The sequence below is a fragment of the Scleropages formosus genome, chromosome 20 (assembly GCF_900964775.1).
Source record: "Scleropages formosus chromosome 20, fSclFor1.1, whole genome shotgun sequence".
Lineage (NCBI taxonomy): Eukaryota > Metazoa > Chordata > Actinopteri > Osteoglossiformes > Osteoglossidae > Scleropages > Scleropages formosus.
Window position 1 is genome coordinate 7,828,943 of NC_041825.1, and position 16,894 is coordinate 7,845,836.

Sequence of the window (16,894 nt, forward strand, 5' to 3'; positions counted from 1 at the left end):
GAAGGAGGCTTCAATCAGCACTTTTTATCACCCTATTTACTGTATTAGCATCATCCGCGGGGAATGAGAAAACTGTGGCCAAACCGGGACGTTTTGCACAGTGTTTGTAGACCTTCGTTTCCTGTATGTTGTTTCTTCGCGGCCCTTCGAAGCCGTCTGTCTGTCGCGCATTCCTTTTACTGTCAAATTTTAAAAAATCTGACGACAAGGAATCTTCGGTTTGCGCTTCATATGTTGCATGTCAACGATAGCCTGTTGCCGCGTGACTAACGTGACAGAAAAGAATTGCAATTGCTACGTTTAAGTAGCAAGACTGTATGTTCCATTAGCTTATTGCAAGAGCGCACGCCTCAGGCCTAGCTGTTATTTTGGCATTCCGACATAAGGAGAGCAGGGAGATGCTGAAGCTCCTAAAAAGTGCCCCAAGTTGCTTTACAGGGACAGAGCAGCAGGAGTGGAAAGTCCTGGGCACCATCAGGCCCGTTTTCAGCCAAGGAACACTTGCAGTATGCCACCCTCCCACACGGATCCTCGTACGTCTGTCTGTTTTATTGGGCCGTTAGGAACGCCTAGGTGGAAGGCCGCTGGAGGAGTCTAGATATTTAGACTGTAGACTTTCTTCCTGCGACCTGTAAATCATTTTGAAATACCGTTTCCACGTGTTCTTGCCCCTGTCTTTTAGCCGCAGCACTAAATAACTCGGGTTAGATGCGGCTGACGGTGTCCGTTAAATATTTAATGCTGTCGGGAAAGCGCTCAATACTAAGAACCTCTGTGGTGGACCTGTGATAGCCAGAGCCGAAAACATGAAAAAGGAGGTTAAAAAGTGAAGGTGTGTTTCTGAAGTTCTTGTAAATTTAAAACTGGCAGTATGTATCAGCGTATCACCTATATTGATTTTATTTGGCCGCTGCTCATGCATTGTGTTTTGATATGTTTAAATCGGACTGTTGCTAGACTTGCGTGCTTTTCTGAAGCCATAGTTTACTAAAATCTGTAACAGATAATTTCAGGGGAAAGTGGTTTTATGACAAATACATCACCGATCTTCATGTCATAATATCTTGATTTTATAGAAGGGCCACTACACGCCAACCAGACCGCTTCGCTCGTCTACTTCTGCTCGCTTGGTGGTCCCGCACACGGAAGGTCAAGCGTGGAGGTTCTCGGTTTTGGCTCCGTTGTGGTGGAATGACCTCCCCCTCTCACTCAGAACTGCTGAAACTCTGTCTACATTCAAGATGGGTCTGAAAACTCAACTTTTCCAGACTCACTTTGCCCATGATCTCTCAAGCTCATGTAGGGTGTGAATGTTCATGCATCGTAACTTTATGATCATGCCCAGATAAGCCTTTACACAGCTGCTACTCCTGTATTGTATGTAAATGTTTGTGTACCTTTTAATTAAAAAAAATTGGAGGAAGGTGATCAGGATTTATCTATCCTGAGTTTTACGCACCTACTTGTGCGATGAACATCAGTGTATAAAGTAGAAAGAAACTAACTAGGTTTACTTAAGAATCACGTCTGCAACTATGTCTCTCTCTCTCTCTCTCTCTCTCTCTCTCTCTCTCTACTAATGTAATGCACAAATTGTATTTTTTTTTTCTCTGCTTTAAGCGTCTGCTAAATGAATAAATGTAAATGTAGAAGGGATATAATTAGTTCTCTGTATTGCAACAAAGTACTAGTATTGACCACAGACTTTAACTGCTTACCTGCTCAAGCACCTGTGATGGAGATACCTACCCTGAATTGGTACAGTAAAAATGACCCATCTCTTTAAATGGGTAAATTGTCAGTAACTTAGTGTAATATAACTAACATTGCAAGTTGCCTTTAAGAAGGAGGTGTGCTGCTAATAATTTAGAATAATTTTCAGTTCAGATGATGGTCTTGTCGGGATCTTTTAGCCCATTTACTTCTTTCATAGTCCAAATGCTGTAGGCCTATAGTTACCCCATACAGACAGACCCCCACCCCTCATCAAAGCCTCTGAGCTTCAGTGTGGTTTTTTTTTTTTTTTTGGTGTTACTCCAAGGCTGGTGGCACGTGTCCCTGTGTTGTATGACAGTTTTCAGCATACCTATGGTTTAATTTTTTGTGAATACAAATTATTTCCTAACCGTTTCGCTTGCCTTTTAAGATTATTATGCATATTTGACATTTTTTTTTAACCAGGTTTCTTTTAACTACTAGTATCACTCTAAAACCTAAAATTTCTTTCCACATGTATTTCATAAATGAATTAAGGCCTTTATGATCTGAACACTTTTATAAATGGTGTGACTTTTTGGATAGTGAACTGCTTTACAATCCTAAAGCACCTGGGAAACCGTGCTAATGCATCCCCCCCCCCTACTTATCGGCTCCATAGCTGTCATTTGGCAAAAATTACTTTAAGACTGGCTGGCATATTTATGCTCGAAAGCGGATGTCATCTACTCATTAAGTACAGCTGACCTCATGGCTTTGAGGAAGGACTAACGTATAATTTAGATAACAGCCAAAGAGGTCACAATTGCACACAGCTCTGACCTTTGATAAATCAGGAAGGACAGTCATTGTAAAACACCAAACAAGGTCCCTGCAAAATTTTCCACAGAGGTGCTGTACATAATTTACCAGCTGCAAGCCATTGGGAAAAGATCAGTGGTGGAGTGAAGGTTTTACTCCGGGGGGGGGGCAAGTAAGTTCAAATACAAGTTTGACACTAAAGGCAAAGGGTCATATCAAAATGCTCTGGAGTGCAAATAAATAAGTAAAAGATGGGTTAGGAGGACAATAAAACTGTAAACATGTGCACTGATAGACTGTAAACAACTTTACTGCCTCTTGCACCAATCAAGAAATAACATGCAAATTGCAACACCAGTTATTGTTTAAATGTTTGTATCAAGAGGTACGTGTTTCATCAATCCCTCAGTTGCTTACTGGCACCTCTTCTGTAAGGCTTGTGCAATGATTTGAAGGCCTTGGTTACGTTAGGCAACCTTATAAGTTAAGCTGAATAAATAAGTTATTCTCTTAGGTTGGCGGGTCTATGAAATGGAGCTACATCCTATAAGTCTGAAATAATTCTCTGTTACCCATCAGTTTGTCCCACTGCACTCGGGTATTACTTTTTATGGAGCCTGAGAGAGAGGCTGTAAATGATAAAGTGGCTCTTTAATAAAGCAAAACAGAAAATAAATTTCTACAGCCAGTCAGCTGTGCACACAGAGAGCTTGATTAAAGTGACAAATGAGTTCCTGGTAAAACATTTAAGTGTTTTAATGCTTTGACAAAGTCATCTGATTGAAATGTATGCTGTAATTCAGAGCTGCGTGATTAGTGTAAGACATGAAATGAACTTAATTGACCCTAACGGCTATAAAATTTGTCATTATTTATCAGATCATTCCTGTCCAACATGACCTACAGTTGCACATGCAGAGGACTGAAGCTGCTCTAGAAGTAATATCAGTAGAATAGAGTGTGTTCTGATCAGTGGGGTATGGACTCTCATTTGCCTTCTTGTAAACTGTAGTTTTTATGATACCGCTAGGACTGCATGTGGAATTTGGAAAAAACTGACTGTTTATGACTTGGAGAAGTGAAGCACGATGCAAAACATCATACAGCAGTAGGGCGCCATGGTGGCACAGCGAGTAGCGCTGCCGTCTCACAGCGCCTGGGTGGTGCAAGAGGACGTGGGTTTGACTCCTGCCCAGTCCGTGTGGAGTTTGCACGTTCTCCCTATGTCTCTGTGGGTTTCCTCCGGGCGCTCTGGTTTCCTCCCACAGTCCAAAGACGTGCTGTTCGGGTTCACTCATAGTGTGTGAGTCACAAAGAGAGTGTGTTCCACTGATGTATGGATGAATGACCCATTCTAAGTAGTGTATCTAGCAGTGCAAGTCACCTTGGTGAATAAGGTGTCCGGTGAAGTTCATTGGAAGTCTCTTTGGAGAAAAGTGTCTGCAAAATAAATGAATGTAAAGTAACACTAATTCTTGAAAAATGTCGCACAAGTTTCGAAACCAAGAGATGTGGAATATAACTCGCTGGCTTCTGAACTGTTTTCATAAACCCCCGTAGTCAAAACGTTTCAGCGAATTCAGTTTTTAAATGCATAATCATAATGTAGCAAATTAAACTGCCATGGTAGTGCTAGTCCTTTGGTCCTGCTGGTGGTGTCCTGTCAAGCTTTCTTTTTTTTTTAACAGTTTTTAATGGTGGTGTCTGGTTATTTATTAATTTATTTAAATAAACCTTTTGTTTGATTGCAAGCACTGTGGTTTTCTTCGACACACAGTTGTTCTTGTTTAATTGTCTGCTATAAAGTGGTTCAAAAGACATAAACTTAATTGCATCTTCACACATCAGTGGAAACCTCCCAGAATGTTCAGTCATCCTCAACCCTCCGCAGCCCCTCGGCTGCTCTCGTTGCGAGTCGGACGTGCGTGTCTGACCTGGCCTCTCCTAATTAGACCACCAGGAACGTTGCACCAGAACCGAGCGTGACATTTGTCACCGCATGTAAGCTGTACGTGAAACCCTCTCGCATCAGATCCACAGTCGTGTTGCTCTCTTGGACAGTCTCTATCAATGGCTGCCCTGTGTGGCCCTTAGAAGCTTGTTTGTGTTGTGAGGAGAGCATTGCCGTGGGGGGTGAGCCTTCTAACATGTGATGTTTTGTCCCACATCCAGGGCACACGAGTGCTGGTGGATGCCCGTGACAAGCTGGGCATTCCCTGGCAGAACTCGGAGAACGAGAAGCACGGCATGTTCGTGATGGCCTTCGAGAACAAGGCAGGTGTGCCCGTGGAGCCCAGCACCTTCCAGCTGTACGTTCCCGCGCTTGAGGCTCTGTGGGGGGACGCAGGCATCCAGGAGGCCTATGGGCGCAGGAGTGAGTTCCAGCTGGTGAGTGCCGCGGAGGGATGAGGGGCCCCTGACCTCCGCTCTTGTCAAGTGTCGTACGTTCTCTGCCTCCTTTGGATTCTAGGTTGCATTAAAGATATTTTTCTTCTCTCGGATGACATGGTTAAATGAAAATGAAAGACAAATGGCTGCTAATTTCAGTCATCAAAGTCATCATCACAATGATTTTTTTTTTTTTTTGAATTGTGCTATGGGGATACCATTATGGTGATAAAGTAGAATGCTGATTGTGAAATGAATTAAATTTTACCACATATTACACATACGATAGCACATTTCTCTGACTGCCATGATGATAATTTAAACAATTTAACTGAGCGATATTAGTGGTTCAGCGTGAAGGAAAGTCAGGATATTTGTGGCTCAGTGTAAAATTCAGCGGCAGCTGGCAGTGTAGTATTTAGAGTATTTGGACTCAGAAGTCACAGGTTTTAAACCCACCTCTAGCTGTAGTACCATTGAGCAAGGTATCTACTTTAAGAGTGCTCAAGTAAAAAATAACCAGCTATGTAAACAGGTAAATAATTGTAAATAACATTGTAAGTTGCTTTGGAGAAAAGCGCCAGCTAAATGAATAAATGTAAAATGAAGTTTCCTTAGGTCCAGTAGCTGTATTAGTTTATGTTTATGTTTAAAATATAAGCTGGAAGGTTTTTTTTTAATTTATAAACAGCTCATGGTTTCTTCACTTCAAGATACTCTGGAACCAGAGTGAGAGACAGATGGAGCGACTCTTTAATAAAACAAAATGGAAAATGTATTTCTGCAGTAAGTTATTAAAATGACACAGGGCTTCCTGGTAAAACATTTAAGTGTGTGTGGGTATTTTCGGGACGCTGTCAGTGGGGTTGGGGCAGGCCTTCGACTTGTGAGACCTCTCCACGGAGCAGTCTTCTTAAAGTTTAATTAGTGTCTGGAATGGAGATTGCTCTGTGTAGCATAGAGATGGGTTAGTGATATGAAATATTAACCAGCGGCGAGAAGTTGCATGTAGGTTAGTAGCACATAAGTGCAAATCGTGATGACAGATTTTTTTTATGCAAATGCAGCAGGCGGGCTGAGATGGGACTGGATGCTGTTTTGGTGGCATAAAATCACTGTAATTAAATAACTGGTGTTTTTTCTAGTCTTTTAATAAAATAAATACTGTGTAAGCTCAGGTTTCCTTTTGTTGGGTGCCTCTTTGAGTGCTGAGATCTTCTTGTGTAGTATTATTTTTTTTTTGCAGTTTCTTGCTCTTGACCTGTATCCGTTCGGTGAGGCATAAAAAGACCGTGAAATAACATGTCAGTCTGAACGTAATCTTGTTACTGCTGAAGCCAGCTTTGACGATGTGGCAGAAGAAATTATGCCTCTGAGCTTGCAACTTTGTGCACTGCATATGAATTAGTTCTCTTATGTATTTATCATCTTGGAAAAATAATTTTAAGCTGAATAGTATTGTCACATTCGTTTAGTTTTGCATTTTATTTGTAGTACTATTTTAACATTTTGTTGGTCTGCAGCACTGGGGGAATAAAGAGAGTAAAAATAATATGGTAATTGACAAACAAATAGCCTTGCTGTGTTCTCCTAGGGAATGTAAACATAAGTTTTTTTTTAATAGAATATCTGTAGAAATCTTCCGTACTGCGTCTATATTATAATTATTATTTGTAGCAAAAACAACAACAACTTTAATGACTTAATTACACACATGCCAGATTAGAGCGTTGTATCTCAGCCTTTGCTGGGACTGCTTTGTCAGTTAGTTGCAATGAGAGTCTGAATTGGTTGCAGTTGATCATTAGCATCATCCATACCTTTAATTGTTATTTTTGGCTTTCCTGTTGTACACAGATCACTGCTTACAATGTTTTTGTCAATGACAGGCTGGTATCTGCCATGGCTCTCCTGACAATAGCTCTATTATTGAGAACAGGGAGTAGAGCATAGAGAATGACAGTCAGTTGCTGATGCATCTTCACATCGACAATTAAATATTGATGGTTGCTACATGATTGCCAACATCGTGGCCTTAATTTAACCTGAATTGCAACCAGTGAACTCAGTTCTTCCTGTGTAATTGTCATAGGTTTTTGACACATTCGTGACATTTTCTTTGCTAGTGATTTGTAAAGAAATTTGGCAAATGAAATTTTGCTTGTACAAGTCATACATCCTGTATTTCATTTTTGATTTCTTTTTTTCCTATTTTCTTCCAACAGTGTGAGATGCTCCCTCCCACTGGAGTTGGAGGGTCAAATGCAGTAGTAACACCATTTGTATCGATTTTCTCCTTTCGCTTTTTCGTATTTTATAACTACACCTATCTTGAAATGTTTAGACTGTAGTGGGGTTTAATCTTAATAGTACTGTTTCACGGCTCAATTTTGTACAGAAATCACAGTGCATCGGTTTTTTTTTGTCTTGTCATATTCTAACATGATCATGATGTTTTCAGTTGCTACTGCTGGAAAGCACTGAAATACAGTGACTTGGAATTACTAATATTGTCTTAGTGTTTTTCTCTTCTTCTGACACTGACTCCTCCTTAATACTTTCAAGCCAGGAAAGGACTGGGCCAAGGTGGACATGCCATAAAACACATCTTCAAATGTATTCTTTTTACTAAGACTTGGTTTATTTTGATTTGCATTACAATTCATATGCTGTGATGCCATAAATCACAAAACTTTTTCTTCCTCCTGACATATTGCACACATCCCCTTTCATTCATCAACTGTTTTATTTTAACTTTGTCTCCTCTTACCAAGGTTAACCTGAACCTTACTGTTAGCAGGTAAACCTCATGGAAAAGTTCTGCATTTTTTTTTTTTTTTTTTTTTTAAATATCATGTCAGATGGAAGTGGAGCATTTTTTCAAATTTGATAATGAAAAATGCACAGATTTATTGTATTTCCTTGGTTTTTGCATTTTGCTTTACAGAACAATCGAAGGTATTGCAGTACAGCTACGCTTTAGCTGCACATTATTATGAGTTACAGTCATGTCAAAATGTCTTGCTGTAATTATTTGGCTTTTCGATGCGAGTTTCCTTATCTGGTATGATAGAACAGTTATATAATATTCACCCTATGGTGCATGCGGTGCTGAGACGCGCTATTGGACTTGATGGGTACAGGCCCCCGGACATGTGATTCATTTGCTTGATATATGTGGGACCTCAAAGCTGTGTATGGGGTCTCTGCAGCAGCTCCTTCACATCCTTCTTTAATGTGGGAACTGAGTGGGCCCTCAGCCCAGGCCACAGCCAGTCAGAGGATGTTGGCTTAGAACACATCTACAGTACGAGATGGAACATAGGGAAAAGACATTACCCTACTGAGGAAAACAGGGTTCGGAGACTCGCATTTCTGCGTGCCTTCCTTCTGCTGTTTTATTTTCGACATCAGATATTCCCATGAAAAAGAGCTGAATGTTTCTCTGATTGAGAGACTTAATTGTCTTTGCTGGAGGAAGTCAACGTATGGAATAAGGAATATTTTCACTATGGTTTTGTTGCTGTATTTTTTTAACGGTGTGCTTAGTCCGTCAGTAGCGTACGCTGCGTTGGACTGGTCTTCTCTCGTTTCACGGTCGTTTATGTAAGACACGGGGGCAATTCTCTTGTATATCTTTATGGCCTACCGCAACTGAAAAGCATCTGTGCTTTCTGAAAGTGGTCTTCTCAATCACAGGTATCTTCTCTGAATGTATAGTGTCTAAGGATGCTCAAATTAAGCATTTTAAAAGTGAGGATGGTTTTGTCCTGTCGGAGCTTTGGACATTTTGCAAAAGCTGGCAGACACTGTACTCATGTGAATATTTGCCTTTATTTTCTGTTGTGGAACATTTGGCTCACAAAATTTGCACAGCAGGTGGTTTGATGTAGTATTTGTGCAGGTCTTCTATTCCCACTTTTGCAAAAATGTATAAGCACGAAAAACATTAAATCTTCCAGAATTTGTTTTCAAGCACCTTTTTTTTTTCTTTTTTTTTTTAAAAAAACTTTACTTGATCTCAACAGTCTGCTGTACCAGCAACACATTCATCTGCTGTACTAACAACCCTTTTTTTTTTTTTTTTTCTTTCAATGGTCTGAAAATGCTGTGCACTGTTACAGAAAAATAGTTTTGATCACGGTTTTGTATTCCCTATCTCATTCTTTGCTTTGATTGCATTTGCTTATGTTCACAAAAGCTCTTTGGCTGCTACTTGTTAGAACATCTGAGATCCCATAAATGGCTAATTACATAAATAAATAGCATTCTGTCTTTTGGGCAGCAGACCGCTTTTAATGCAGGAAACTCTCATTAATATTCCGGGGACAACTGTAGGGTCCATGGATACATCGGGAGCCCCCCTCTTCGGCTGTCCGTACTCGAGGGGACGGCTATTACGTCCGCCTTGTCAACCCGGGCCTCACATCCCACATACACGTGTGCACTTTACATTCCTGGTCACTGCTAATCTGTGAGAGTCTTTGACATGTGCACTTCCTGCCGGTCGGATGTCTTTTCTCCACACCAGTACCACTCGGCATGTTTCACCCACTCATCCCAGTCAGGGGATTGGACAGGTGTAACTGTGCTTATTCTTCGTTGCTATATTGTCATAAGTTTTTAAGATTTAATAAGTAAAGGGATTCCACATTTTTACAGTTTGTTTGCACCTTAGTTCCTTGTGCAGGCAACAGTGTGGGGTGGTTCTCAGCATGATACAGTCACTGCCGGATGATTTTACTCCAATTTTAGTGAAACGTATTAACTAGCTACTAATATTAATGTACTGAGTTATACACAAGAGTTTAACAGAATTGTGCCTGAGATGTCCTACATGTTTGCGCTCCACTTTCTGAATGAAACCGTTGCTGTTGGACAAGTGAATTGTGGCACTTGGATGTGGTTTAGGTCAGACTTGCCAGAAACCTATGATTCGGTTGCCGATGTTACTTTAGAAGCACAAGTAATTGGATATTTTAAGCTTGGCACTTCCTGTCTACTGTGGAATTGTTCCTTAAGAGTTTATGGAGCAGAGCATCGGATAGCCATTATCACGTATAAGTTATAGAGGCGGCTGTTTTCTTGGATTGATCCTATGCCTGAAAGTGGAGAGATTAAGCTCAGGGGAACCACTGGGAGAGGACCGTTAGCTGAAAGAATGATGATGATAAATATGCTACCTGTTGTGAACTTCTTCGAAAGAAATGTATGGATAGCAGTCTCTCGTAGATGTTCATCTTCGGATTTGTCTGGCGTTTCGCCTATAATGCATTCCCATTTACGGAGCCAAGAGGATGTCAACGAGGGTGTTTTTAGCTTGATGGGTTGCCTCTAAGTGAATTCGTCGTACTGTTTAATGATACATATACTGTGTGCAAATATGGCTATTATCTAGGGTCTGTGGGAAGTGAGTCATGATCTTGCCAGCCTGCACATCGTGTTAAGTTGCTGTCATGCTGTTCTTTCGACATTCAGGCCGCATTGATGGGGGCAGGGGATTATTTCTCAAAACCTTCCTCGAACATCTACTGTGCTTTTAAGTGATTGTTGAAACACAGTTTAGTAGTTTTAACCACTGCTTAACTGTTTGACACTTCCCTTAGTATTTACCCTGTCTTTTCGTGGATGGGAGTGAAGCACAGGGATGTTATAATACACTGTTCATTCCCACAGAGGAAAGAGTTTGTGTTTCCCAGTTTGCTGTCTGCATACTGCACAAGGCGACAGATCCCACCCATCTTTGGAGAGGACACAAGATGGCTTTGAGTATAAGCATAAACAAGGCTCACTCTGATTTGCCCTCCGATAGGAAAAGCCAAGGATTCCCTGGGATATCGGCGCTCCTGTGTGCACTTGCATGTCACAGCTGTTATAAATGTAGATGTTCCCTTCGGGGAAACGTGAAGTCACCTCGATAAATCTGTAAGAATTCACCGCAGGGCCTGGACACAGTCATCCTTCGTTCCAGTTTCCACATGCTCCATTGTGCAAAGCACTTGTTTGCATTTTACATGCCTTTGCTATATGTTGGTCTGTTTTACTTCATTTAACAGAAGTGGCGCAAGACATGCGTTTGACTTCACTGCATTCAGAAAATTGGAAAAGGAAGACAAATATTTGTTTACCGTCTGAATTTTTTCTTAAAGAACCAGTTGCCTTCAAGACAGATGCTTAGGAATAATATTAAAAGTGAGCAAAATGTGGTGTTGATGTGACTGGACACAAATACTGCTCTGCTTAGAGGCTTGTGGTATTGTGGGCAGGACACGTGTGATGTTTTGGAGTAGAAAGCTAGAATAATTTTCATGAAAAGTGCGGCTACCAAAAAGCTAGTGGTGTTTGGCCAAGCCTAGCAGCTTGTCAGTTTATAGTAAGGTAATAATGTGCCTCGTTGAGTTTTAGTAACATTTGTTCGCTTGCAAAGAATAATTGGTCATTTTTATGTGAACAAAACTTCCATTATAGTACAAATCTAGTTAGGTTGTTTCGAAACCTCAGTGAAGACACTTAAACAAAAAAAAAACTCATAAGGTGAAGGCAGAAATAAATACAAATGTCAGCATGTCTGTTTTTGTTTGTTTCTGTAAATAAAAAAAGGACAATATGAAGATGTCCCCACAAGGTGTGTTTGGATTTTTCCATTTTTGTGAGGGATGTAAAAGTCACCTCAAGGTTATGAAAAATGCAGACCTGCACATTTCCATACCAAAAAAATTATTTTGACTGTTTGACTTTTTTTTTTTTTCCTTTTCTTTTCTTTTTTTACTGGGGAAAGTATGAAAGGTTCATCTTTTGGAACTTTGGAGGGATTGTTGTGATTAACATGGTAAAATGTATGGGTTTGGGTTATGGTTAGCCCCGAGTAATGCATATCTCTCATTAGGTGCAGCTTAACACCTTTTGCATCTTACCACAAACACTATGTCTAAGTAAGTTTGCAGAAGGCTGCATATACGTATATTTCTGTGTCATCTGCTCTTATGGTGGCAACCCAGGAAACCCGACATCCCAGATCTCAAATATACACTTACAAAAAAACTTCAGAATATCACGGTGCTCATGGCTTTGATGTGAACAAAAAGTGTTAGGTTGAGGAAATCTGAGCAGCTGACAGGAGGTGCTCATGTCCCAGGCTTTCCTGCTGAGATCGTGGAACCCAGATCCTACTTTTGCTGCACTCCCAAACGCATCTTTTTGTCTCACCGTTCGCCTTTATAGTACATCTCAAGAACAAGTGGGATTAGGGCAGGGGAACATGTCTGTAATAATAAAATGCATGTCAGGGGGAAAAAATTATTTATTCATGTAACAAATATAATAAAAGTATTAAGGATTTAAAAAAAAAAGAATGGGGGGAAAAAGTCACTAGTGGCAGTGACTGACTTGAATTATTTATTGTAACTGAGAAGTAACAACTGTTCAGATAAACAATGTCTTCTGCAAACCATTTGTAAAGTTGCAAAAAGCAGACTTTGAATGCTGTTGTTATTTTTGTTATATAATAGAACAGGGTCTGTATGGCTAGACTTGGTCTTTCACCTCTTGTTATGCTGTAATTACACTGTAATTATGTCCAGCATTACTTTGTTTATAGTGACAAACAAATATTGCGCTGTGTGTTGTACTGTGTTGTCTGAATTTATACCTCTGGGCTTGTGTGCGTTTCTGCGGGGTGGGGGATGCTGTTTGTGTTTTGTATGTATGCGTATACTTGTGCGTCTAGTTCTCTGCATGTGTGTATTTGTGTTTATTTGCGCACCATGTGAGACGAGGCTCTGCCTCCAGGCACAGGCTCTTGGTTGTACTTGGCTGTGCTCCAGGTAGAGGCTCATTAGAACTAAACTGTTATTAGCTGCGGACCCCCCCTTCCTCCCACAGAGGAGAGGGGTGCTGGGGAAAAGGAAATGGAAGAGACTCCCAGCGGCACTGGGGAACGACCAAGAGCCACCACTCAGACTTAAAAATACACACATGGAAATACTTTCTTGGTTTATGTGGGTTATACTGCATGTTCCGCAGACCTTATGCCTACGTAGTTTTTCTGTCATTTTTCTGGGGATTATTCTGCGTGGTCAACATAGCATATCAAAAGCAAGAAACTTCTGGTGCCTTCAGAAATATTTCGCTTTCCTGTGCAGTTCCTTTTTTTTTTTCATCCCCTTCTTTTGAGATAGGATTGTATCAATCAGTTTGGAACATCAGGAAGGTTGGGGGGGGGTTGCATCTTGCTACAGATTGTTGGTGTTCAGTTGCGGACGCAGCAGCTTGTTGTTGTCTTTCCTCCCAGCCCTGGAAGGCTGTCTCAGCATGGACGGGGATATCTCATGCTGCTCAGCTTTGGGCCACGGCCAATGAAAGCATCCAGGCAGGGCCAGGCTCTGCTGATTCATGTTGGTGTTTGTGGAGGGTGCGGGGTTTGAAGTCCTTTCAGTTCCTGACTTTAGGAAAGAAGCCGTGAAGCTCGGGAGGCATCCTGCAGCGAGCGGTGCGCTCGGTTTTGCCCAGCATCACGTAGGCCTGACAGACCTTCCAAAGCACCCACCCCCTTCACATTTTCTCACTTATTCATGCATTGTGGCCACTTGTTGAATCTTTTCAAACATTCCTTTTGCAAAAGCCCCTTAATCTGGGTACACTGGCAGTGAATAGGCGCCGAAGTGGAGACATTCTTTTGGCCTTATTCACCCTCCTCCGGCTAATGCGGTAAACAGCCCAATGGGTCCCCCAAGATTTAGTCTGCTGGCAACGTGACATTTTTCACCCTCTGACCTGAGGCCCCACTAAACACCCCGTAGGCCACTTCCCAAATGTCCATCTGGGATCGACTGTGTATGTCAGATGTGAATGCCCTTCTCGGTATTTTATGAGAAAATTATGTCAAGGATGCATAGTCCCAAAAAACAGTCAGACTATTAAGTGCAACCAGCCCCACGCATCTTATTAACAAGGACAGCTTTACACAAACCTTTGAATAGGAGGTAAAGACCCTGAAAGATCAGAGTATTAGTTGTTTGGCATATGTGAATGAACTTGCTCAGGATTTTCCCGGTCTGAGGGATAGAGAAGTGCATTTTTTCTGCCAGTGTTTTAGCCTTCGAGACTGGGTGTCATTCATTCAATTCAGATTTTGCTATGGAATTTTGTGAAACAATTATTAAAGCACCTCTGGCTTTTGTTAGCATTTAGATCTTGTTGGGTGGCAGAAATACGGTTTAGTTTTGCGTTTCATAAATGTGATGAGCTTTGATCTTGAGAATTTACAAATCAGTATTTTGGCCGGGGGAGTGATGATGATCACAAAAAATAGTGTTTACAGTGAAGACACAAGTGAACATTATTTCAGTGAATTTTCAACACAAGGATTTTAAATAAATGGCTTCTGGCTAAATAGTTGAAACTTACTAGTGCTTGTCCCTATGGTCAAGAAACAATGTATAAAAGACATTCCTTTGGCCATCAAGTCACTGGAAGACTTCCTGAGGCTACCTTTGTCTTCCTTTAATAAACCACCAAGGGCAATTTAATGTGTTTGATAGTCTCAGATAGAAAGTCCAAAGCAAACAACTTGAAAAATGTTATGGAAAGGGAGTGTTTGTGTACGGAGCTGGCTGCAGCTGCTTAGACTATATCGTGAGCAGGCTTCCGAGGAGGACACAGATAAGCGCTCGTAACACATTCCAAGTGAAATAAAGTGCCTTTCTCAAGCATAAATGATTTTTTTATTATTATTAATTCAGTGCATGCCAATGCTATGTGACACACAGTCATGATAAGTTTACTCTTATCAGGTTTTTCACCTTTCCTTACTTGACTGCAAACCCAGAAACATAGTTAAGCGCATTCAGTCAAGGCACTAAGTTGAATCAGGTGATTTACTGCCGGATTGGAACTAAAAACCTCCCCGGAGTTGGCCCTGTAAGGCTGCGAGTTAAGCAGCCATAGTCTGTGCAATGCGCTCGGGAGAAATAGTTCTACGTGAAGGAGATTAAGGCAATCGGCGCTTGTGATGCATACCTTCTTTGCAGGTGTGCCAGTATTCGTGTTTGCCGAGAGCCGAAGAGACGGTAACGGAATACGTCTGCGTTAACAGGTTACTGTTCGTCTAATCCTGGACTCCTTTACCATGAGGCGCGTTTGACTCACATTTTTGTCAGCAGCCTTCCTGTTGTGTCGCGGATTGTTCTTTAGATGCTCGAAATTTGGTGTATTTTCCGTATTGAGTTATTTATTCTGTTTACTTGAAAAATGCTACTAGTCTTACTGCAGATAGAAATTTTTTTTTTCTTTTTTTTTTTTGCTGTTAAAAAAAAAAAAAAAAAGGGAAACCTCTAAATGTCTACAGTGGAGTATTTCAACACTGGGGTAGCTCAAAGGGTTAAATAATGGATTCCCATGCAGTTGTCTCCATTAGAAAAAAAAGCCCCTCCTGTTCCCCTGGTTCTGCTCCAAGGGTGTGTACGGTACACAACAATGCTCCATTGTGCACCAAGTCTTGACGTGGTTGCGAAGCAGAGCTCCGGATGACTCAGGCCCAGAACAGCTGTCTGTTTTGCACTGTTTTGGAGGATGGCCTTCAGTTACAAGGCTGGGTGACACAGATACTTGGTGTTTTACATCACGAATGCGCAATGATTCAAAGCTACTGCGTAGTTTTACTAGAGTATCGTCGGCTTTGAGGTTCACGTGTATTTGCGTAGTTATTGGCTATGCACTTTAGTTGATCTCTGTATATAGATGTGTATGCTCAGAATGATTTAAAACACGAAAATAGTGCGTATATCAACACTCATTGTTTCTCTTAAATCTTAATGTAATTCTGTCATATACACGTGTCAGCATATCGTAGTGTCTGATAAGGCAGGCATCCAATTTTTTACAGACTCTTTCTGTCTGCTGTGGGCCACACAGGACTGTACTTTGTCATCCACATCGAGAACTATCTGCCAAGACAGGGGGTCTGTTTAGAGATTACTGTGTCACTATCCAGACTGTAGACTTGGGTATAATATTCTCTAGGGTATTAGTCGGAGAGATGTTACCTTAAATATACCATGGAAGAAACATTTTGAAAGTGTTAGTTCTGACCGAACAGGTTTTACATCTGTTCTTTCAACTGCTTCATTAATTTGGCATCCTGGGGTTTTGACATTTTTATTTGTTTGAGGATTTCCTTCTTAAAAAGAAAAAAAACAGAAACTTAAATTTCCCACCATTAACCAATTTCCCATATGCTAGGTTTTGCTTTTACAGTAACAGTATATGTTTTAGAATCTGTTGCCAATTTAATGTTTCCACGAGAAGCTGTAGGATGACTTGGGTTTAGTCTGTACCAGACAGAGTGAAGGATTTTTGGCCAAGCTTGCCTTCTACAGAATATTTACGCTTGCTAATAAGTGCAGGTTCCAGCAAAAGGGACTGGAACGTTTTTATGAATACTGTGTCTACGCAGTTTTTAATAGTCTATTTTTTTCTTGTCCTACAGTCCTTGTGTGTTGCCCTGTTCTGCATGTCTTTGTCCTGAAGGATGGAGCTGCTACGATGCGAAACAAATTCGAGAGAAATCTGACAAAGTTCTATCCCGTCATATCTGATATGCATCCACACGTGGAAAGCGGTTTTGAAGTGTAGTGTGTTTTTGTGGCTGTGGATTACTGCATTTTAAAGTAAAAACTTACCTTTTAAATAACTGGCTCAAGAGGGACTGCTTTTATTTTGGTGCAATTGCAAAATTACAGAATTTCTTGTACTATTTATGCAGTTCCACCAGATCCTGAGTAGACAGGATTTATGTGAATGTGTCCAGCACAATGTTCGTGTCCAACACACAAGAGCAATCAGTCCATGATTAGTTTGATGCTGTTAATACCGGAGATTGTACCTTTTGGAAATTTAGGTATTTTTCGGCAAAGGCTTTACCTTATCGGATGTAAGAGCATCCACAGCACTAGAATTACACTAGAGCTTCCAATGTTATGACTAGAGGGAT

The 16,894-nt window shown here is 41.0% G+C and overlaps 1 protein-coding gene across 1 annotated transcript in view; it reads left to right on the plus strand.

Moving 5' to 3' along the window:
- The window catches only part of LOC108927048 (guanine nucleotide-binding protein subunit alpha-12), a 41,156-nt gene that overhangs the window by 10,366 nt on the left and 13,896 nt on the right, over nt 1–16,894 (plus strand). Inside the window, exon 2 of the mRNA XM_018740078.2 lies at nt 4,690–4,905. Coding sequence (XP_018595594.2) covers nt 4,690–4,905 — 216 coding nt within the window. The remainder of the gene's footprint in view (nt 1–4,689; nt 4,906–16,894) is intronic.